Below are 23,621 nucleotides of genomic sequence, written 5' to 3'. Positions count from 1 at the left end.
TCCCATGATGGGGAGGGGGGGTAGGACCAGGGCTCCGCGGGAGTTCCCAGCCCCGGGAAGCAGTGGCTGGGGCAGCCGTGTCCCCCCCGACAGGACACTGCGCCGATGGCACCAAACTGCCACTGCCAATTGGATTAACAGCGGATATCCCAAAGCCTTTGCCTTGCAAACATATGGATTATCCACATAACCCTGACTCGGTGCTGGAAAAGCCACCCAGGATTAGCAGGAGGATGGTGGCAGCAGCTCGGGGTGTGGGGGGATGCGGGGAGCCCTGGGGGGGTGGGAGATGAGGGGTGCAGCTCCAACCAGCAGGAGAGCCCCGAGGCTGCTCCATCCGGCCGTGGTTCTGGTGACCCGGAGAGGTGACCCGCGGCCGCTGGCGAAGGTCACCGGGATTGACGCCACGCTCCGGCGCTCCTTGCTGCGGGTCGGGGCGATGCGGGGGCTCGCAGCCCGGCAGCCCCGCGTCGCCCCCGCGCTCACGGCTCATTGCGGTGCCGATGGCGTCACACGCGGCTTCCCGCGCCTCTGACCCAGCGGTTTCCATGGCGACTGGCAGCCCCGCATCGCTCCCGCAGGCTCGGGCAGCCCCCCAGCCCCGCACCCGCTCCCGCAGCCCCGGCCCGCCTCGGGCAGCCCCCCCAGCAGCCGCGGGGCCGGGACCATCCTCATCCTCATCCTCATCCTCCCCCGGCCCCCCCCCCCAGGGTTGCAGCAGGAGGGGCTGCCAGCCCCCACCTCATCAGCTCCAGCCTCGGCACCACTCGTGGCCGGTGTCCCTTTTCCGCTGGAGACACCCTCTGTCCCGAGTCCCCCGGGTGTGCCCCAGGGGCAGGGCCCTCCTTTGTGACACACAAAGGGCTCAGCCCCACTCCCGGCCCCGTCCCGGGGCTCGCTTTGCGATTTGGGATTCCCAAATCACTCCCCGATGAGGGTGAGTGCTTTGGGGTTCCGGCTGGCAGCTAATTCCCTTTCTGCACCCCATGGTGCTGCGGGCATGGGAAGGCCAGGCTTTAGGGTGCTCACCCCACAGGCAGCACCTTCCAAGGCCGGGGTTTAGGGCGCTCACCCCACGGGCAGCACCTTCCAAGGCCGGGGTTTAGGGCGCTCACCGCACAGGCAGCACCTTCCAAGGCCGGGCTTTAGGGTGCTCACCCCACAGGCAGCACCTTCCAAGGCCGGGCTTTGGGGTGCTGACCCCGTTAAAGGCAGCGTTCAGGGCAGTTTTGTCAGAGCTAGGCTGGGGTGTGGAGGATGCAGAGGCAGCCCCGACACGGGCTCTGCTGTTTCTGGCCCCATTCCAGGGCAGGGCTGGGGGGTTCTGCCGTGGGAAGGGACAGGACGCGACCCTCCCGAAGCCACCGCTGTTCCCACGGGGACCCTGTCCATCACTGCCACCCAGGTCGGATCTTCCACCCACACCAGCAGCCTCTCAGTGTCCGAGGGGCCAGGGAAGGGCACGAAGATGGGCACAGGGATGCCCGCGGTTGTTGCAAAGCTTGGGCTGGGCCCCAGAGAACTCAGGGAAGCAACCCCGGAGTGATGACCCTGCTCAATCTCGCGGGGCAGCAACGCATCGCCCCTGGGCCCGGCTTTCGCAGGCACAGAGGCAGCTGTTACAAATCCCATTAGCCTTTCAGGGAACAACAGTGGTCCCTTTCAGCAGCCCCCGGCTCCGGCAGGACCCCCTCGGTAACCCTGGAGCCAGAGCGCTGTGCAAACGCCCGTGGAATACGCGGGAGCCTAATGGCAGCTCAGCGCAGAGGATGGGCCTGGCAGAGCCACAGCAGCAGCTCCAGGTGGGGATTGTCTCACCCCAGGACACTTTTGGACAGGAGTTGGAGCAGAGCTGAACGTACAGAACCAAATCCCTGAGGAAGCACTCTGCTCCTGAGGGAGGTCACGGAGAGACGGGCATTGCACCTCATCGCACAGGATGGAGAATGCCACATCCAGCCCCACAGCTACAGCACAGGACTACAGAGAGGAGGGGTTGACTCAAAGTGGGTTATTTTTCATGGATATTAGCCAGAACATATGGAAAGTTTAGGAACATGAAGTAACAAAGTGCTGGAGTGTGACACAGGCAGGGCATCAGTGAGGGCCCGACAGCCTCGGGCCTTGGGGCTCCAGCCTGGCACGGAGGGGCCGGACCCCACCCCACGGCTCCACGGAGACAGGGACACGCACTGCCAGCCCAGAGTGTGTGAAAAGTCAAAGTTAAAATAAAATGAGGCAGCTGGAATTACATGAGAAGGAAAAATCAGAAGCAAAACAGGCACAATAAAGAGGAGGAAGATCAGGAGTGAAGGATACAGAAGAATTTATTGAAAGCACAAGTACAGACTGGGCACCAACTGCTTCTACAATCTCAACAGGAAATAATGGAGCTACAGAAAGGTACAAAGGTTGTTATAAAATAGTTTTAATTTCATTTCATTTTGCATTACAAACATTCTTTGAAAGAGGCAATGGAATTCTGATGGTGTGTACACTTCCCCTCCCCACCCACCTTCCACAATACTGAACCTGGAATTGCTGTTATCAAAATATACAATACATCTGGTCACCATAAAAAACTGGGTTTTGCTGCCCCTCATGTCTTACAACAGGTATAAAAAAATTATAAATATGTACACCCTTAGTTACTCACATTCTTTACATGCAAACACAGGATCCGAAGGGAGCGCCCGCCGTGCTGGGGGCCTGGTTACCCCAAACCCATCTGTGATTTCCAAGGGACACCCAGAGCGTCCCGGCCGGGGCCCGGCCCCGGGAGCCTCCCCAGAGCTGGGGAGGGTGATGGGGGGCACTGACCAGTCACCCCAGTGCTGCTGGGCTGGGTCCCCTGCGGGAGGTGTTTCACTAGGGAGGGGATGAGCCAACAGCCACAGAGACCCCCGGCTGTACAAGACGCTGGCAGGGCCTTGGGGAGCGTTGCAGGGGCAGATCCCTGGCTCCAGCACAGATTTAGAGGTACCCAAGAGCAGCTGGGGTGGGGGTCTTGCCCTCCTCGGGGGTAGCCAGCACACCACGGCACCAGGCGGACCCTCACTCGGACCTCACATGCTTCTCCAGCATAATTCATATCCTTGAGAGTCCAGGGAGGAACTACAGAAAGTTAAGACTTTTCCAAACACTCAGTGCTAGGCAAGTCAAGAGCTCCCACACCAAGCAAGGAAATCAGAACTTGCAACACTAAGACAATTAAAAAACAAACTTTGGTCCACAATTTGCAGAAAAACCCTGAAAAAAAGTACAAGATTCTTGTTATTTTGCATCCGAACAGGTTGCAGGTTAGAGGGAAATGTAAGGCAACATCGGATCACACGGAATAGAAGGCAGAATGGCCCGGGAAAGAGTTGTAAGCCAGAAAAAAAAATTAAGAAATTGTTGTATCATTGGGAAAAACTGATCTGCTGCATTCTACTTTTAATAAATTCCCTTCCTAGAACAACATCTGGGCTTATAGGTTCAAAAGGTAAAAAAAAATCTTTAGCCTGGGTCCTTTTCCTTCTATTTCTGAGCTGTTTGTGCTCATTCTCTCACACCCTCGGCTCTGCTCATCCTCAGCCACGACCTCAGCCTGGAAACTACTCCTGCCCTACAGCTTTAATTACAAAACAAAGAAAATAAAGTACAGTATACACGGGTAATACCACAAAGGAGTAAATTTAGATTACGTTTATACCATCTTATCATTCTATAAAAGGTACTTAAAACTATTTCTTTTGCATATAAAGAGATTAGAATATTTGGTCAACTGGAAATATTGCTAGGCACAGAGGACAGCAACGGCATCAAAGTATAATACAAGGATTCAAACAAAAGCTCAAATGCTGAAGACATGCTCTAAGAACGACGGCGGAGCTACAGCAGCCTCGTTAATCTCCAATTAGGGGCACAAAGGTACCTCTTGCAGGCACCTTTCTAATTGTGGGGTATCCAAGGATTCTCCAAATCCTAGCCAAGCATTTAGGTATATACACACACAATTTTGACAGACTCTGATTCATCTTCACAAGTGTCCCGCAGCGGCTCTTCTGTCCCTCTGTGAGGGCAGAGCCTGCGGGCTCGCTCCTGACACTGGAATGTGATTTGGCCTTGGGAACGCTCCCCCACCCAGAGCTCTGCTCAGCCAAAGGCTCTCAGGTAACTCCCACCTGAGTTTGCAGGTGGCAATGACCCACGAGCAGACCGGGAAGTGGCACAGGGCACGCGTGGAGATGGAGACACACACACGGGCCAGCAGGGAACGACTGCCCTGAGTTCAAAGCCCAAAATTTCCTTTATCCACTTTGCCAGCTCCCCCGGCTGATCGTCAGCCAGAGCCGCTCCCCGCCTCAGCTCTGCCCATCCCCTCCCTGCAGCTCGGATGTTTTCCCCAAAGAAGTAGAAGGTTTAAGGCACAGGACAGCAGGTGCACAGGTAAGGTGGGATCAACGCAACCGAGTGTTGTGCTGGGCAGGTTGGGAGCTCCTGGTCACCACAATCCTGACTCCAAGGCGCTACAGTGAATTCACACAGTGGTTTTAGGTCTTTCAAGGCATGGATGGGTAAGGAAATTAAAAAAAGGCATCAATGTGAAACCTGATAAAACTTGTTGGGATCTGCTTTTTGGGGGAGGAGGAGCAGGAGGGGAGGGGAATTTCCCAGAGCAGGTTCCATAGTGTAAACTTGAACTTGTGATTTTTATTGGAACAGTCAAGATTGTTACCCATCACCGCAAGGTTAGCAAGAGGAATTAATTTTCTTTTTTTTTTTTTAAAAACCGGTAAACTGATTTCTCTTTAAAAAAATAAAATCTCTGGTCTTTTAAGGTCACTTCAGCTGCATTTTTAAAGTGGCTTTTTTTTTTTTTTCTGGAATGATGGAAGTTGAAACCCTGGTGTTCAGCCTTTTAAGGTCAAGGCTGAACCCCAGAGGTTTTAAGTCAAGTCCATTTTTACTCAGGCCTTCCCAAGCTCTAAATGGTGGACTTGGAGAAGGACACACGCAGGTGATGGTTCTCCCCCAGGTCATGATTGTGGAGGTCAATGAGGGACTGAATGGCTTCTTCCACAGAGCCCATCTGGATCAGAGCCATTTTACGGTCCTTCCTGACAAGACACAAGTTTCAGGCATGTTTAGATCCATTGCAGGAGCTTCCCCAGCTTGATCCAAGTTCTCCCATCCAGCACAGAGTGGAACCCCCCAGGGACCTGCAGCACACTCACTCTTTAGAGGAGTGTCTCTGTGGCAAGCACATTCAGTGCTCAATCCAAGGTTACTCAGGAATTCCTTATTCCACAGTCAAACATAGTTAGGAAGGATTCTGCTCACCTTTGAGCCCTTGACTGTAATAAAGTACTTCCACCCTTCCCCTATGAAAAGCCCAGAGTAAGGAGAGCTCATAATACAAAACACTTACTGGAAGAATTTGAATCCTTTGACGATCCCACCATTGCTTGAAAATAACAACTTAAGGTCTTCTTCAGTTACTGACGGTCTGAAACACAAAAATTCCCCAGTCAAACAGACATCGACAGACCAAGGTGATCTCAAAAAACTAATTTTCATGAGAATTTTCTAAATTCCCTACCAGCAGCCTCTCTTGGCAAGGCAAGACAATGGAACAGGGAGCTGGGTGAGCTCTCCTGACAGCAACACAGAGCTGCCCTCACACCAAGGCTGCATTCAGTACACAGGAACTCTCCCTTGCAGACACTTACGGAATATTGGACAGATGAAGAGTGGCAGAAGGAGGAAAGATGTTTTGGAAATTTTTGGAGCCTGGTTTCTTGAAACGATGAAGAGGAGAAGTCCCATAGTCCTTGGTCAGGCCGTGGTCCTCCTGGTTCTCACGGGGCAGCTGCACCGTCTGGTGCTTGGACAGCGTGATGCGAATCGGCTTCCCGTGGAGCTTCTGCCCATTCAAGTGGCTCATGGCTGCAAGGGGAGGACAGACCTGACTGCAGGGCACTTCAGTTTTGTCCAGACACGAAGTCAAAGCCAGAATTTCACTGCCCTCGCAGTCACCACACCGTGCGGGGTCCCTCTGCTTCACTGTGTTCTTTGCCTACTTCCCTCCTATAACGTTTTGCCAGGGGGTTTCGAGCTGATCTGATGAGCTCTCAACACCCCAACGTTACACCCCAGAATAGCTCAGCATTCCTTGGAAGGCATAAAAGGAGCAGGAGGCTGATGTGACAGCGTCAGGAACAAAAAAGGTTTAATGAAGGCAAAATAACAAACTCAAACCGATCCAGGTGCCACAGGCTTGTGCTCCTGTAAAGACACCTCACAAAAGCCATTTGGTTTCTTTGTTCTGTCCTTTTCTGCTAAATGGCCCAGGCGGGACCTTTTGGCTCATAGCCAATTAGCTGTCCCCAAATTTGAGGTGAAGTCCCCAAGGTCCTATCAGTGATTTTTCTACCTTTTGGCTCATGGCTAATTAGCTGTCCCCAAACTTGAGGTGAAGTCCCCAAGGTCCTATCAGTGATTTTCTACCTGATCACTGGGAGAAAGTTCTGGGCTCTTTCCTTTTTGGGGGACAGAGGAAGGTTCTGTCACTCTGTCCATAGGGGGCACGTTCCTACACCCTCCCACACCCAGGAGCCACCCCAGCCCCAGAGCTGCCCCACAGCCACACCCCACAAGGGCTGGATATATTTGGGTCTTCTGTTGGAAGAGAAGAAAGTGCCAAAAAGAAAGTTTTAACAAGCCATTTTGTCTCTAAGTGCCCAGAGCCTGACCCTGCCAAGCTTACCAAGCTGGGCCTGATTCCCATCGGCCATCTGAACCAGGGCATTATCTTTCTTATTAAATAAAATCTTCACCCTCTGCACATCACCATAGACTCCTTCAAAGAGGGAGGAAACAAGAACAGTCTTAGGTAGGGAAACAAAAAGTCTAATTCAACTTAACATCAGCTTATCAATCCAACAGCAAAAACATTCATTCCCAACCAGAACTGATCTCATTCCAACCATGGCTACATATTCTGCTCTAATTAGGGGAGTTCTTATATAGCAGAATAATAATGGAACAATACATTAAAGAAAAGACATTGGGTTTCAGCAAAAAGCCAAAATCTTACTGCCAGAAGACTGGACAATTTTGCATGCTCTCACAATTTAAAACTCTTATCAAAGACATGCAAAGCAATAACCCATGCAGAACTGAACCAAAACCAAAGGCAAACTAAATTAAACAGCAAACTAAGTAAACAATGTAAAACCAAAATTATGCATTCAAAAAAAAAAAAAAAAAAAGAAAAAAAAAAGAAAAAAAAAAAAGGCAAACTGCAAACTGTACATTTCTGAAGTATCAAAAAGTAATCTCAAATAAATGAAAAACAAGGTAATAAAAAGTGTGAATAATAACATACCGAAAAGAATAAAGAGGCATTGGGGTGTAACTCTCTTTAGAGAACAGCAGAGCAAGGCAGCGGAGGGACAGGGAAGAGGTAAGGAATCGAAGGGGAGAGCGAGGTTGCACAAATCGTCCACAACGAGGAAGGGCAGAGTCCCCGCAGGAAATGGCGAAATTGGTTGATGGATGATGAAGTTTTCAAGATGGTTAATATTGAAGGGCAGGTTGGTTTCCGAAGAGCAGGGTTTGTTTTATTTTTTTTTTTTTTGGAAGGGGAATGTTTTTATTTTTTTTTTTTTTTTTGTTTCAAGCAACAACAGGAAGCAGAAGTACCGTGCAGTCAGTTGGCAAAGAAATTCCGGATCGGGGGAAGAAAAAAAATTCAGGGATGGGGAGAAAAGAAAAAAGTAGCAAAAAACACAGGTCAGTAAATACATAAGGAATATGTAGTGTTCCATCAGTCAGATTTATAGAATTCTACATACAATAACTTGCTTACAGAAACAGTTAATAGGTTTTACCTAGTGGAACACAATGATAAAGAAAAGGCATTTTTACTTCAGATATACAAAGGAGTAAGAGACAGTATCCCCCCAGAGTGACTTCCACAGGCTGCAATAACCAATTCAATGGCATTCCCCAAAATTCGACTGAAAATATTTCCTCTGTTTACAATTATTGACTTCATGGACCAAGTCACAAACAGCTTCATTTGCTGCTCTGGGGTCAGGAACTGCAGGGAGCAATCTGTGCCATCATACTCGGCTGGAAAGAAACAAGGAACGTCCACCTTGGATACCAAGCACTGCTTTAAACAAACAGATCATGTGGGTGAGCAGCTGTACTGCCACACATCCCACTCCAGGGTCTGCTGGAAGCACTCAGGTAAGGAGCTGGTACCTTGTTTGTAGAGGACTGCTCCCTTCCTGCTCCGTGGCCTGACCTCACCGTGCAGAAACCCGAAGTACTGGGTCACCACAAGCTGAGATGTGCGGACTGTTCCCACTCTTGTGGAAGAAAAATGGAGCCATTTCAGCTCCCACGATTCCCACTCAGGAAAACCCCACGGCAGAGCAGTCACTCCAGGCAATACTGTCTCTTTACTAACTGGTTGTGGCACAGGTAAGTTTCTACAACACTGATTATACAGGCAGTGGAAAGTTTCATGTCTGTTAGTTCACAGCTTCAGTCCAAGTCCCAAAGTCTCTCTAGCCCAAAGACAAGCTGGATGGAGAGTGAAGAGCTCCTCAAAAAAACCACAGGGCATGAAGTAACTGCTTGCTCCTGCCTAAACAGAGCTGTGAGAAATCTGAGAGGTGCAGCACAGCCCCTTGTCCTGCCACTACCATCCAGGCACCCAAGAGCTTCCTGGGAACACACACCTAGAAGCATCACACTGGTCAGGAATAATGATCCCTGCAATTATCAGGGCTTATGGTAGAACAAACCAGAGATGAGAGCCCCTGGAATGGCAGAGCAGTTTCCAGGCAGCATGAGCAGCAAATCCCAAAACTGTTCCACAGCCCCTGCTGTTATTTCATGCCCTGGAGAGAACAGCAATGACAGGTAAGAGCAGTCTGAAACATGATCCAATTGTTTCATCTCATTAAGAGTTAAACATTTTGATCATTCATCACATCCAGGCTTCCCCTTTGATCCAAAGAGGTTTTGTGGTGACTCTGCCATCACTGGTAAGTTTTACAGCTTTGCAAAGTGCTATTAACGTGTGTGCACAGTCCCACCAGTTACAGCTCCTCAGCAGAGCCTCATCACTCTGCTGAACGCCGGAGGTTCTACACTTTCAATCCAACCAGATCCAGGGGCTGACTAAGGAAAATTCAAGCCCCCCACATCCAATTCCCTTATGGTGCTGTCTTTCATTAAACAAGGTTTTTGTTCAAATATTACTTGCATTATTTTTAGAGAAATCCAAATATTTCAACTCACTCAGTTAAGCAGAATTGAAAATGTAAACTGTGAGCTGTTAAGGGGTTTAGCTAAGGAAAAACTTCCAGGAATCCTGGAAGGGGGAAATGTGCAAGCACATGGCAGAGGAAACACTGCACAGGTACAAGGTCAAGCTAGCAGGGATCCAGACACTACACAGAAAGAGCAAAGGTCAGCATGAAGCCTCTCCGTAATTCTGAATTAATGTATTAAAAACTACAACATGCCAAGGAAAAGGAATGGACATGGCTACTCTGTGACCCAAATGACACTATTCCATGGGAATGGTGGGGAGACTCCACACAGAAGAGGGAGGAAGGGACAGGCATTGTAGTCTCTGGGGGACAAGAGCAGGCAGGCAGCATCCTTGGCTTTGAACCAAGGAAGAGCAATTTGAATCTGAGATGGTCTTTCCCATTTCCCTTCAGCAACTAGAGTACTGCTCTGCCCTGCACCGGGGGCTCTCAGAGCACGGCAGCGGCTGCTCTAGCGGTGCCGCCTCCTTTGGGTACAGCAGGATTTCACTTTCAATGAATTTCAGCCCAATCCGTGTTCAGAAAGTGAAAGCAGAGATAACAGGAAGGAGGAAAAAAAAAAAAAGTAAAGTTAGGACTGCACTAACCTCTGGGATCAGATTGCTAACCAGCAGCACGGAGTGCCCTGTCCCAGACAGGCCGGGAATGGCAATCCGTCCTGCCGCAGCCGCCGCAGCTGCTGCTGGAATAGCCAAAGGAGCTAGTGCTCCAGGAACACTTGGAACTGTCAGGCCTGGAAATTAAAGAATATTAACCAGTAAAGAATTAACAGCACGTACTCTAGTGTATTTGCTGCACCAGAAGGGAGAACGGCACACCCTCTGAACCATGCAAGTCATCATTCCCAAAAGTGCCCATGGAATCCTAAGGGCAGCAGGAGCCTCCGCTTCTGGTGCTGCAGGAAATGTTCTGGTTTCTAAGAGGATTTGCTCTTGCAGTGCCTGGTGCTGAGCAGGTGCCTCAGCACTCTGGAGCGTGTTTCACAAGCAGCGGATGAGCACAAAGCCTCAGCTCTGTTGTGCAGGGCAGGTGTCACACACGGAGCATGGGGAGGGTCTGTCCAACCAGGGCATGCACAATGTGCTCTCATCACACATGCAACCACCAGGTACCCTGTGCCACCATCACCCAGCTCTCCTGACTGGGAACTACTGCAGCTGGACTGACAGGCACTCCTAGACAGCTCCCAGCACCAGCTGGCATCTCCTGTACCAGCCCTTCAAGGGCAAGAGCTTTAGAGCTCAAGAAACAACTGCTAGTAGTCAATTCCATGGATTCATCCAGCCCCTTCTTGTTTCCTCAGCAGGGCTGGATGTTACCAGAAGAGCAACACCCCAACAGCCCACTCTGCTTGTTCCTCATAAGCAAGGGGATTCCATCACGTTCCCAGAGAGCCAGCATGGCTTGGAATGCTGAAAACCCCAGCAAGGTTTGTTTAGGCTGCACTCCTGCAAGCATGTTCAGCACCTCCAGTTTTCAGACTCCTGGCTACTTCTGGAAGCAGCAATAATCTGTTACCTACAGCATGAGCTGTGAACTTTAAAGTTCACTTTAAATACCAGCTTTCTCAAAATATTCAGGGAAAAATTGACAGCTTCCTTGCTTCTGACCACATTTACAGCTGTCAAATAGAGGTCCCAACTTCTGTAATGACATGAGGAAATTCAAAGCACAAGAACTTATCTCCTCACCACTTTCCCCACATTATTTCAAAGTTTGCCTTTACTGTCTCTCCCATTCTGCTTTATGCATTTTCTCCTCATCAGCAGGACATTGCCCAGAGGTGCTGCAGCTGCACACAGCATTCCTAGCTGAGGGGAGGCTCTGGATCACCAGTCCCTTCCATGTCTAAATGCCAGCATTTACAATTTACATGGCTAACCCAAACAAAACCATCATTACTTTGATTTAAAACATGAAGATGTTTCAGCTACAGAAAACCTACATCAAATTTCAACTTATGAAATACAGTACCTGTAGCCTGAGGAATGGCAAAAGTAGGAGGAAAGCCAGCTCCAGCATATGGAGGAGAGATTATTCCTGGGGCACCTGGGAAAGACAGACACATTTAAAAAGATGCCCAACAGCAGGAAAACTCTAAACTTCACAGAACAATGTAATATTCTGAGTTGGAAGAGACCAACAAGGATTATCAAGTTCACCTCCTGGCTCTACACACAACAGATTCAACAATCCCATCATGTGGCTCAGAGTGTTGTCCAAATGCTTCTCCAGCTCTGTCAGGCTTGGTGTTGTGACCACTGCCCTGGGAAGCCTGTTCAGTGCCCAGCCCCCCTCTGGGTGAAGAGCTCTTTCCTTAAATCTAACCTGAACCTCCTTAAACTCAGCCAAAATGTCTTGATCTGCCCTTCAACAGAAGCATTTAGCTGAAAACTAAACCCTAAAATACGACCAGCAATTCAAAAATGCCTCTCACATAACAATGGACTTCCAGAGATCACCAAAACAATTCCTGGGCAAACACCAGGTGGCACCAGAGGCACCGACCACGGGATTTGGCACTAATCTGATCCTCAAGGATCCCCAAATGTTCTGCCTCAGTTACACTCTATTCAAAGTTTTTGACCAAATACAGCAGGGTGACATCGCCTCCCCTTCTCCTGACATTCTGTCCCAAACGACTGTGCTTGAGATTGCCCAAAAAATCACCAACAAGGGTACAAGCAAAAGTTATATTTAATTAAACTACAAAGCACAACAATTGGCAAGATTCATTGGCAAGATTCACTCCACTTACAAAGGACAACTAAGGCACAACAAGGGAAAGCAAGCAACAACAAAACCAAACAAAATCCAGGCAATCAAAACAGAAAGGAATTGAAGTCTACCTAGGTATGTGTGTGTGTAAAAACAGTGTAAATAATGATGAAAAGGAATGCTGCCTAAAGCTCAACACTTCAACTTAACAGCACTTTAACTTGACTTATACCTAAATTTAGAGCTTAACTGTAACAATCTAAAAGAGAAGTAACACTTAACAGCATTGAGCCTAAATTATAACTTGACCTAACTTCCAGATTTGCTATAGCAAATATGCAAAGGGTGTGTATGCAGACAGAAACAGTCAGTGCAAGATAAGGCACCTTTGGAAAAATGTCCCTCAGAAAGAGCTGAGCAAGGACAAGGACCAACAAGCACTTTTCAGAGCACAGTGAGAATGAAAAGAAGCCGGGGGTGCAGGTGGGGTAGTTCACCATGACACAAACACCCCTGTCAGCTGGCTTTGTCCTGCTCCCACTTGCTGAACACTCACCAAAAGCAGCTGCCATGGTCTGGTCCAGAGTGGGCTGGCTGTCCCCAGAGGGCAGGTCTGGGCGGGTGTAGTCTCTGCTCTTGTCGTTGTTGTACTTTACATTGAGACTTGTGAGCTTGGAGAAGTCGATGCGCAGCGTGCAGCAGGCGTTGTAGATGTTCTGTCCATCCAGAGACTGAGGGGAAACAAAAGCAGCCCTCACCCAAATGCATTCAGACCATGCTCACAGCAACTGCTCTCTGCAGAGAGAAGGTGTTAGGCCATCCCACAGCTGCACCTGAGAACAGGTATCTCATGTGGAGACAGCTCTGCTTCATTCAGCCTCCAAGTTGCATATGGAAGCAATTCCCTCCCACTCACACTCTGTCCTTGGGGTAATGCTGGTGTCAGCCCACCCCAAAGCCCACCCTGAGCTTGGATTAAACAAGGCAAACTCAAGTGAGAATAATCCAGGTACGCAGCACTCACCAGTTTGGCATGCTGAGCACTCATGGGGTCAGCATATTGCAAGAGGGCCTGAAACTGGTGGTTCTTCGTGAATGTGATGATTTTCAAGACTGTACCAAATTTGGAAAAGATCTGCAAGATAATATTTGTGCATCTTATTATCACATTTTCAGGTAATTTCATATTGATCTTGTATTACAAGCAGAAACAAAAGTCTTTTCAGCCTGTCAGCTTTCAACTGCAGCCCTGAAGGTTTTAAACCACACTGTGGGCATTGCTTGACTGGCATCATGGCATCAGCCTAGAACACACCAGAGTGGCTGAACTGCTCCCCACGTACAGGTTGTTTATTCTGGGTTATTAAACAGGAATATTCACAAACATCTTCAGGAACTCGACCTCTTCCAGGAATTTCAGGAATTCTTAAATGCAGTGGAGCTTGCGGTTTAAACATGAAGATAACATTAAGCAATCACAGCAGACAGAGGCAACTCTTCAAAATGGCCACTGCCTACATAGCTCCCAGACACTGCATTTGTTTCCCCAGCCCCAGCAGAAGGATAAGGATCAGCTGCTTTTGCTAAAACCTAAAGATAACCTGAAGAACTGTAATTGAACCAATAAAGTGGACTAGGACTCAAATCTCTGGAAATTAAAATCATGCAAGAGGGGGGACTAAAACTAGCAGCATCTCCTGCAGGTGTATGGTCTGCAGAGAAGCCTGACAGCTCTGTTCAGAACCCACATTGTACAAACACAAACCACAGACTTCGCAACGACACCAACACACCAGCTGCTGCTGCCCCTTCCTCCAGAACAATCTTCAAGCAGTTGTGGTGACATGTTTTACCTGATGCAGAACATCTAGAGTGACAGGGTAGAAGAGATTCTCCACAATGATCCTCAGGACGGGGCTCTGGCCAGCCATCGCCATCCCTGCATCGACGGCCGCAGCCGTGGCGGCCAGCGCCACAGCCCCAGCCTGCACCTGGGTCACGGCCTGCAGAGCTGCTTGGGCACGCTGCAGGACCAAAAAAAGCTGTTAGACCCACACTTCTGCCTCCAGAAAACACACAGACAGCTCTCCATGAGTTCCCTCTCTGCTAACAGCCTGCTGGACTCAGCAGTGAGCAGAACTGCCACGTGCTGCTCCAAAGGCTGGGGGACATTTGAGACAGAGCCAATCAAGACCACCCCAACCAGTAAGGGCCATGCAAAAATGCCAACTAAATCAACCATGCAGTGCCTATGCTACGGCAAAACCTCGCTCTGCATAAACTGATGCAGCAATGTTATCCCGTTTTTTAGAAAAAGGGAAAACCAAGGCTTTTCTGAATCCATCTCCAGAATCCTAGACAAGGTGACGAGACTGACAGATTGATGCACATTTGCCACAGGGATCCAGAAGTGAGATGTGCCTGGGATTCTGCAGAGCCCCCTAACACACAGAACACTGGTGCTCCAGCTGAGAGAGGCACCCAACAGCAGCATTTCATCTGCACAGCACTGGGTGCTCTGATTCCGATTGGAATCGGCTCGAAAAGTGAGAGCAGACAAAGGGGATGTACTGTCAGCCACCCCTGACAAAGAGCCACAACACTTGAACTTCTTTTTAGTGTTTCTGTCCTAAAAGGTTGGCAAAAGAGGCTGAGCTGAAACTAGGAAGTTTTTCCCCTCTGCAGAGAGACCCTTGAGGGGTCAGAGCCTTGAGACCTGCTGGGTTCAGGTGCTGCCACCTCAAAGCAGCACCAGGCTGTGCTCTACCACCATGGCTGCACTTGATAGAAATTTTTCAAGCATTAGAAACAACCATCCTAAAGCACCAGATGTTACTAAAGTCCATGGATCTCCAGAGATCTGGCTGCGTCCCCCCTCCCTGGGATGACAATGCAGAGAACAAACTGACTGCTTGGTTTGGAGAGTTGTCTGTCTTCAGCTCCTTGTGGTTGGAGAACTGGATGTAGATGGGCTGGCTCCGGAGCACCGGAGTGACTGTGGTGTAGTAGTTCACCATGGTGTTGGCTGTCTCCTCCGTGTTCATCTCTATGAAAGCCTGGGAAGTGAAACCCAACACGGACACGTCACAGCAGGACAGCACCAGGTCACCCCGACCCTCCGGCGGAGCCGTAACGGGACTGGGTTTTCACAATTGCATTTACACAGGTGGTTTTGCACACAAAACTGTTTAAAATCCAACTGCAAGTAGAGCAAATCAGGATCTTCCCTCTCCAGATTGATTTAATGCAAAGCTTCAGTCTCACCCCAAGATGCTGTGTGTACTTAGATGTAAGTGTCTGCAAGATCACAAAAACAGAGCAACAACCCAGACTCTTCACTTCTTTCCAGGGCAGGAAGCCCCCACAGTGCTCTACACCCTTAGGGGCTTCTCTCCTTCAGAAGAGAAACATAAGGGATGGTAGCGAGTCACTGCAGCAAGCACTTGCATATAATCACACCGTGCAATATGAAGCACCTTTTCATAATTAAGATTAAAGACAATATTTTAAGCAATTATTAAAGTTGGCTTGCTTTTTTACTCCTTAATTTGCAAGACAATTTTAGTTACCAAATTAGTGCACACCGCCCCCATTACCCAAGAGTATTTCAGCCATCCCCAGCTCATTTACTAGATCTGTAAAGGTGTCCTCAATATGCCACGTTACACAGTGGTAACTCAGCTGTCAAGCAAGCCTGAGTGAAAAAGGCCAACTCATGGCACTGCTGTTCAAATAATCCCTGGCCTGCAATTTCCAAACCAGGCCTAACGCTAATTATAAGTGACAACCTGTAATTATGGACTGAGCTCCTTCTGCAGCCTGAAAGTGGTATTTTCTACAGCTCATGGGATAATCACAGAAAAGTAAAATAAGAGTATGCAGAAGTTATTGACTCCTAACACACGGCAGCCGTTTAAACAACCTGGAGCTGGTTTCCTGATGCCAAACTTATCAAGCCTTTGACACAATCCATGCTTCCAGTTAGGGAGACAATACCTGGTTTTTTCCTTTCAGCATCAGAAGATTGGTGACCTTGCCAAAGGGTAAGCCCAAAGAAATGACCTCTGCCTCCGTGACGTCACTGGGGAGCTTGCGGATGTGGATTACTCGGGATGGGATCCCGGCACTTCTGTTATCACCTTTGAACTTTTTGCTGTCGTTTCCATTAGCTGTAAGAAGCAAGAGTTACTGCTGATGCGAAGGATCTGGAAGGAGCAGCACGCATTTCCCACCGCTGACCCACAGACTCTGCTCCCCAGCCAGTTACTGCACTATTACAGAGAAATTCCATAGTTAACTGGAGTCTGAAGACACATGGTTTTACTCTTATTTTCCCCCAAATTGCATGATGGGAATGACACAGACAAATGCCACTGCAATGGAATCAACTCTCCAGTGGCCATTTCCTAGTTTGTGTAAAGCACACACCTGCCCACCCATATTTTTAGTGCAGGTCTGAGCCACTAACCCCAGATTGGTGCTTTATACTCCTTTTCACCTGGCCTAGCATTGTTAGCAGACATTTATTATCATTATTATTATTATTATTCAGCACCGTCCCACAAAAGGCACAGTAAGTACTAAAAACGAAGAGATTTTTAAATTATGACTAAGAAGGAAAATTCAGGCCTCCTCACAGTACTTATAAATTGCTGTGCTTGCTTCCATGCAATATTACCTGCAGAAGGAGAGTTGCTGCTCATGATAAAGGGTCCGTTAGTAGTAACACAAGGAGAGAAAAGCTCCTCAGCTGCCCGCTGGAAGAGAACAGATGACAGGTAAATGGACAGCATTTTACTCAATTCTACCCAGGCACTCCTAAAGCAGAACAACTGAGAAAGCTGGAGAGGAGGTGAACACGAGTGTAAGTGAAAACATACTGACAGTGGGCAGTGAAGCTCACCTCCATGAATTAAATATCAGTCAGATCCAGTTTGGTAATGGAGCAGCACTATCCAATATCTCTTTTCAGCTCAGCTTTAGGGATCTCAGGGCTGGAGTGTTGCTGAGTTGTGTGGAGCCACTACACACAGTGCTGAACACCAGGCACCTTCTCCTGTCATACGTGGCAGAACAGGTTTCTGACTACTCCTATCCCACAGAATTTTCACTCTGAAGCTGCCAAAACTATTTGGGAATGACTCGGCAGTTATGAATCAAGCTGTGCATTTTGTGCCTCATTCCTGAAGTGTTCATGCCCAGGCTGCACACCTGACCTGGTAGGGCTTGGAGCACCCTGACCTGGTAGAAGTTATTTTCTGATACAGCATTCCCTGTAAAGTCACCTAAATCACTTCAACTGACCAAGACTGGTCCAACCCAAGTAGTAGAAACAAAAAAACCCATTACTAACACAAAAGCAAACATGCCTATGAATGACTTCTTAGCACAATCTATACTTGCATACACATCTTACAATCAGCATGGCTTAATTTCAAGTAAATTACACAGAAGATTTCAAATTCCATTGTAAACTGTGAGCAAAGATGATACCACAGATCTAACACACAAGAGCACTTTCTCATCATTTTTACATTACTCCTCCACAGAGGCGCCACACCAAAAAGCTTTCATGGACAGAAAAAAGCTCAGAACTCATCCCTGCCTTGGCAGCTCCCACCCACCTCAATGGAAACATACCCTGCTCCAGACCATGGCACCAGAAACCCTTATCTTCCACACACCCTGTATCTGGTGGCACCTGCAGAAACAGGAGCTGTGCAACAACAAAAGCTCTGTGCACTCCCCCAGCAGACAGGCTGGGAAAGTAGGTCACTGAGAGCCCCACAACACCCAGCTACAGACACACGGTTTGGGTTTTTTTCTTTCCCCCTCAAATCTTGAATTTCTTGTTTGACTACTCACTGCCAGCTCTTCAAAGAGGCTTCAAGGACTTTGATGTCCCGAAGATGAGAATCAGGCCAGGTTCCAAGCCACTGTTCATGAGCTGCTGCTGGTCACCTGCAAGCACTGACCAGCTCCCACCAAGGCTCTGGCCTGGGCCTCCTCCTCCTCCTCACATGGTGCAGTCATTAGGAATGGGCCTTTTAACAGCTGTTCTAATTAGCACTTCGATTCCTGAGTGCAGCAAGAGGCAAGCTGGGCTGGGAGGCTATTAGACTGTGATCCCATCCTTTGATGACTCAAATTAAGGCATAATTCCAAAGCTGGAAAAAATCCTCCTGTTTGCTGTTAGAACACTCTTGTGCCTGCACTGCTGCTGCCACTCCAGGTATGGCTTTCTGTGCCCTGGCCTGGGATACACCTGGCAGCTACTGACAAGAACCACTCACCAAAGCACAGCCCTACCCACATAATCAGGTGTTTCTGGCTTCATGAAAGCCTTTGCATCAGGCCTTAACGGGACTTGAATGTTTTAAAACATCTTCTTAAATATTAACTTGTAAAATTCTGCCCATCCAGAAGTCTTCCAGTACAAATTGGTGTGTCTGTTTAAACACAGCTCCTGCAATCCATCATGGAAATGCTGGGAGAATGAGCCACATTTTTGGCTCTCATAGAGGCAACACTAGGAAACTATAAACTGGAAAAAACAAGCATTTATACCATTATGGAAAGAATTTAGCTTTCCTAATGGCTTGTTTAAAATACACATTTTCTTGTGTATTTGAGAACTTCCTCACAGGCAGGGAGGACAAGGATGTCACTGCAGCCAGGCTCCACATGTCCATGTCTCTTTAAGGAGAGCAATTTCCAATCCACTCCCCTCTTATCTTGGAGACAGCCTGTGCTGCCCACTGCGCCCAGAGCCGGGAGGCAGAGGGGGGATGATTGTTCAACATCAAAAGCAGCAGCAGTCAATTTGTAAGCTTCCCAGCTGGAAGTACATGCAAACGAGGAGGGAAGACTGCCATGGTTGGAAAAAGGCAGTGATTCCAAAGTCTCTTCTCTACACAGGGAAGTTTACACACAGTTCATGCAGTACTGTGTAGTCACACCAAAGTTATTCCCCACATCTCCCACTTCAGGAGCGACTGCTGAAGGGTGAGAGGAGCAGACCCAGTGGCCCGAGGAGCCTCAGTGGTCACCCTGTGCTGCCATGCCCACGCCTCCCCAGCACAAGGAGGCTGCATGAACCACGACTTTTCATCGGCGGGTGTTCTTCCTCCGTTCCTGTTGGAGCTGATATCGGATAACCACAGGAAATAGTTGCTTTTTTGGAACAACCAAACTGAAACCCAGTTGTCTATGACCATGCCCACAGTAAAGAGCCCTCAACAGCCTCCCTGCCCTTATACTGCAGGGATCACCAGTCTCTTTTCAGATTCTTTTCTGTCTTTTCCTTCAGTATGTTAGAAACACTAAAGAGTTTCTTTAAAACCATGATATAAATTCAAACGTTTCATACCAAGTACCCAATTCAGTAGAGGCAGAGGAACTAAAGCAAGCCTGGTTGGTTGAACAGGTTTAGAAGAATTTCTCACCAAGAACACACCCGCTGGGTATTTTGAATTATACTGGGAAAGACAGGAGAGAAGTTACTGATTCTGAAGTTTCATATAATTTAATTTAGGTTTAAAAAGGAAGAAACCCAGCCAAGGGCTGTGAGGGTTCTTGGTGCTCACCTATATCCACCCACAGCACTGCTTCTCTCCTTGCTGCACTCTCTCTGAGTCGTTCAGGGAGGCCCAGCTGCACTTGAAGACACAATTCTCCAGCCCCCAGCTCCCATCCCTGCTCAGAGGCATTATTTACACTGACATTTCTGCTCAGCCATTCTTTCACAGCTGGTATTTTTATGACGAGATTAACAGAAGCCACAGTGAGCTCGCAGCACATCAAATTCCTCATTTGAACTAACAAATCTCCCCTTCCTGTTGACTGAAAACAACCACCTCTTCTGGAGTTACACAGCCAGATCCCACCTAGAGCAGGGTAGGGCTGTTTCCACCACCCAAATCCCCAGTCAGCAGCACACTGGCACCAGGGAAACCCCGCAGGGAAGGGGTTTCCATGCCAGCAGCCTCCTCAGGCCTGATGCTCCTGGCTACACAAGGCCCCTTGCCCAAGCTGCACTAATTTAATCACACACCGTGCTCCAGGCAGCCCTGCTGCCAACGATTCCCTCGTTCTCTTTTCAGACTCGGGGAGAGGCAGACTGCTGCAAGGTACAGTTGAACATTTCATATCTCTCCCAGTTGTAATTTTGACCACGCCCCAAACTCTAAGCCTTGCCTTGCTTTAAAATTTTAACAAGTAAATTAAGAATTTAAGAAACTAAAAATAATAAACTAAGAATTTTTAGTCTGTCCAGGCTCTTACTTAAAAAGCAACAGCTCACTCACATACACTACACACTGCCTCACTGCCAGTAGGATTTCACCTGGCTTTCAACACTTTGGAATGAAGCCAGAGATTGTCTCAGCTTCTATCAGCACACCTAGAAGTGCTACAGAAATTCCCAGCTGCCCTATATAATCCTTTATCTACTTAAGATCCAGCACTTCTTTTAAATGGATTACAGTAAGTCAACTACATCCTGCCTGTGCAAGAGGCTAGAAACAAACACAAACCAAACGACCATTCAAATATTTATTTCAAGTCAAATACATGATATTAATCAGCTTTCAGGCAGAAAGCAAAATTAAAGCAAATGCAAAAAGACCTCGTGGGAAAGAAGGAGGCAATGACCAAAAAGGCCAGAAGCCACAGGCTGGTCAAGCTCAAGATCTACAAAAAGCTGTTTCTCTCCTTGCTTCAATGAGGAAACCCCATGGAACAGCAGGACTGTCTCTGGATGTGGAGCACCTTGCACTGCTCTGCCAGACCTGGGATAGCAGTACTTTGAGAGGGAAAAGGTGGATTTTGGAGGCAAGCAGGCCATCAGCTAACAGGCACTTACAGAAGCAAAGCAGGGAATAGCAGCACCTGGTAACCCCCTCTGAAAAGAAATCAAAAGAAATAGAAATCTGTCCTGTAAGAAGCCAGAGCACATGGGCAGCGTGGTTCTTCACTTTCTCTAAATTTGGAAAAATATTGTAGAGCCAATAAAAGACCACCGCAATGTTTTTTAAAAAATGAGTCAGACCACTGAGCTCACAAAACCCCTCTGCTCTGATCAAAGAGGCAAGAAAATGCCTCTGAGCACAGGAGGAGTGAGTGGCTCATCAGGGGCTGTCCGAGGTCAGTCCCAGAGGGACGCAGGAATGCTCTGATCCTTCAGTTCACAGCTCAAATCTCTGTGAAGAAACTATTAAGAGAAATCCAGTCTGATGACATCATCATCACACTCATGTTACATTCCAACATTTTTTGCTGAGAAATTCGAGATTCAAGAATGGAACTAAATTTAAACTTCTAGGAAGGATGCCAGTTTTCCTTGCCTTCCACCAAAGACTCATGTCCAGCCCAGCTCACTTATGTTTCCCCTCTATTCCCCTCTCCTGCCTCCAGCACTCTTTAGTCATTTAAAGTAGTGTGAAAAACATTCCAATTTGGGTCACAAACAAACCGTGAGTCAACTTTTTGTGTGAAACACTTCTGAAGAACACACACACACACACCTGCGTCCCCAACAGTCTCCAGGAAGCTGGGAAGTTAAAGCCAACACAAAACAACTTCAAGATTCCACGGTGTGACGCTGCTCCCACTTCGGTGTCACTCACACACTGGACACACAGTTTATCTTTTGATCAGAACCAAAGAAGTTGGGATAAATTTAGTTTATTAAATTGCTCATGGCTGATGTACCAATTCAAACACAACACATATAGCATTAATCAAATGAAGCCCACCCCAGCAGTCAGCATATTCCACGGGCAGTGGATCTGTGGCAGAGGCATCAGCCTATCTGGCAGGCACAGGGGACACTCATTTTCATCCCACGCTCTGCTCAGCCAACACCAGTCACCTGCCACTTCAGGCTTTTAAAGCTGCCACAGCCTCCCTGTTGCCTGGACAAGATTGAGGCTGATATCCCTACAAAGCAGCCAACGGCAAGCTCCCCACTGGGATCCCCGATGGCACACACACACTGCCAGCCCCTTTGAAGCTGGGTGAGACGGTCAGAGCACGGCAGTTTCCTCACACAGGACTGCTGCAAGTGCCAGCACCGTTTCCAGAGGCTGCAGGCAGGCCCTGGAGTTTCTAAAATCCACCAGACCCTCCTGTGCTGCACCTGCTCGCCCCGTGTGCCTTGGCAATGAGCTCGATTAGAGCTCAAGCACACGCCAGCCTCACAGCAAAGCCAGATCCTCAACCCACTCATCCGTCAGCCCCTCCTAACTTTCCTTCTCAGCCTTTGCTACTATGGAGACACCCTGCGAAACAAACCTGCCCTTTGAGCAAATAAAAGGTGTGGCCAGTTTAAATAGCCCAAAATTCCTAAACTCCAAGTGCTGCAGCAATGCAGTCATGCTGGCTCGGTAGGGCAGCACACGCCCAGGCTTTATGATCCACCGCTCCCAAGCTGAAATTTAACTACTCAACCTTGAGTTTTCATTGCCACGGAGCAGAGAGGCCTTGGCAAAGCTCAACAGAAATCCTATCAGGGAGAAATCGTGCTGGATGAGTCACTCCAGGAACACAGAACTCGTGGAAGGACACTTCTGCCCCATCTGTCAGGGGGCAAGAGGGACACACGGGTTTAGCAGGAACTCTCCAGGCAGCACAACTGCACCTGAACTGTGGCTGTGCAGAGGCAGCACCACAAACGGCATGGCTCAAACACCGGCCCAGCTGGGCACAGCACCCCACGTGTTCTCACAGGAAGCTTGAGAGAGTTGTACCAGAGCCACGGGGAATGTGTAAATAATAGTTCCTCTTCTTGCTGGTGTGAGAGGACAAGAAATGCAGCACCAGCATACCTGCATTTTCCAGTCTGAGTACCTGAAACGGATGTCAGAGACCAGAGTCCATCCCTACAACTAAAAAACGTGCAGTTGAGTGAGTTCACATGTATTAAATATTCTTTTTCTTTTTTAAATCACCACAGACTGAAGTCAAAGCAGGCCTGAAGTTTAAACCCAGTATTTTCTACAACCATTTTTATTAACAGATACATGACTTGCAGACCCAGGTGCACAAAGCAGCATGCAGCACCCTCAGGTGAGATGGAGCTGTTTGGCACACCCAGGTGACCTGATGCCACCCAGCAGCCACTGCCATCCCTGTCCCCTGCCACCGACATGTGGTTCCCATGTGTGCTCACGCCTGATGGGGAGGCCACAAGAGCCAGCTTGTTGCAGCCTCTAACTAAAACCATAGGAGGGGACTGGAATTTCCTCACAACATTCTTGGCCCACTGCCTGAAGCCATAATTACTGTTCCCATGGCAAAGATCCTGGCTTCACCACAAATCACTTCTATGCAGTCAGTCTGTATCACACTCCAGCAAAGCCTGTTTTAAAAATTAACTTCTCAAACGCCACACAACTGCACTTTTGGTTTCTGGAAGGGAAATCTTTCAAGCAGAGCTTGACTTAGCCAAAAACTACGGGATTATTCAGCACCTAAACTATTCTGAGATTTTTCCAATCACCAAAATGCAATTTCACTTAAAGAAGAGTGACGTGTCACAGTTCATCCTCTCTCTAGTCCTGCTCA

The 23,621-nt window shown here is 48.3% G+C and overlaps 1 protein-coding gene across 2 annotated transcripts in view; it reads right to left on the bottom strand.

Annotated features, from left to right (window-relative positions):
• Window positions 1-2,309: 2,309 nt before the first annotated feature.
• Window positions 2,310-23,621, bottom strand: part of PTBP1 (polypyrimidine tract binding protein 1) — a 28,061-nt gene continuing 6,749 nt past the window's right edge. For both annotated transcript variants that reach the window (XM_038163799.1, XM_038163800.1), the window contains 13 exons: window positions 16,735-16,813; window positions 16,053-16,225; window positions 14,966-15,112; window positions 13,910-14,080; window positions 13,081-13,191; window positions 12,613-12,787; window positions 11,313-11,387; window positions 9,926-10,071; window positions 7,373-7,406; window positions 6,752-6,844; window positions 5,715-5,931; window positions 5,414-5,491; window positions 2,310-5,102 (listed from right to left, as the gene is read on the bottom strand). In XM_038163799.1, the coding sequence (XP_038019727.1) occupies window positions 4,970-5,102; window positions 5,414-5,491; window positions 5,715-5,931; window positions 6,752-6,844; window positions 7,373-7,406; window positions 9,926-10,071; window positions 11,313-11,387; window positions 12,613-12,787; window positions 13,081-13,191; window positions 13,910-14,080; window positions 14,966-15,112; window positions 16,053-16,225; window positions 16,735-16,813 (1,632 nt within the window). In that variant the 3' untranslated portion in view covers window positions 2,310-4,969. The remainder of the gene's footprint in view (window positions 5,103-5,413; window positions 5,492-5,714; window positions 5,932-6,751; window positions 6,845-7,372; window positions 7,407-9,925; window positions 10,072-11,312; window positions 11,388-12,612; window positions 12,788-13,080; window positions 13,192-13,909; window positions 14,081-14,965; window positions 15,113-16,052; window positions 16,226-16,734; window positions 16,814-23,621) is intronic.

This window comes from Motacilla alba, chromosome 28 (genome assembly GCF_015832195.1).
Source record: "Motacilla alba alba isolate MOTALB_02 chromosome 28, Motacilla_alba_V1.0_pri, whole genome shotgun sequence".
NCBI lineage: Eukaryota > Metazoa > Chordata > Aves > Passeriformes > Motacillidae > Motacilla > Motacilla alba.
The sequence above is the reverse complement of the archived record's forward strand: the minus strand, read 5'-3'. Positions and strand labels throughout refer to the sequence as shown.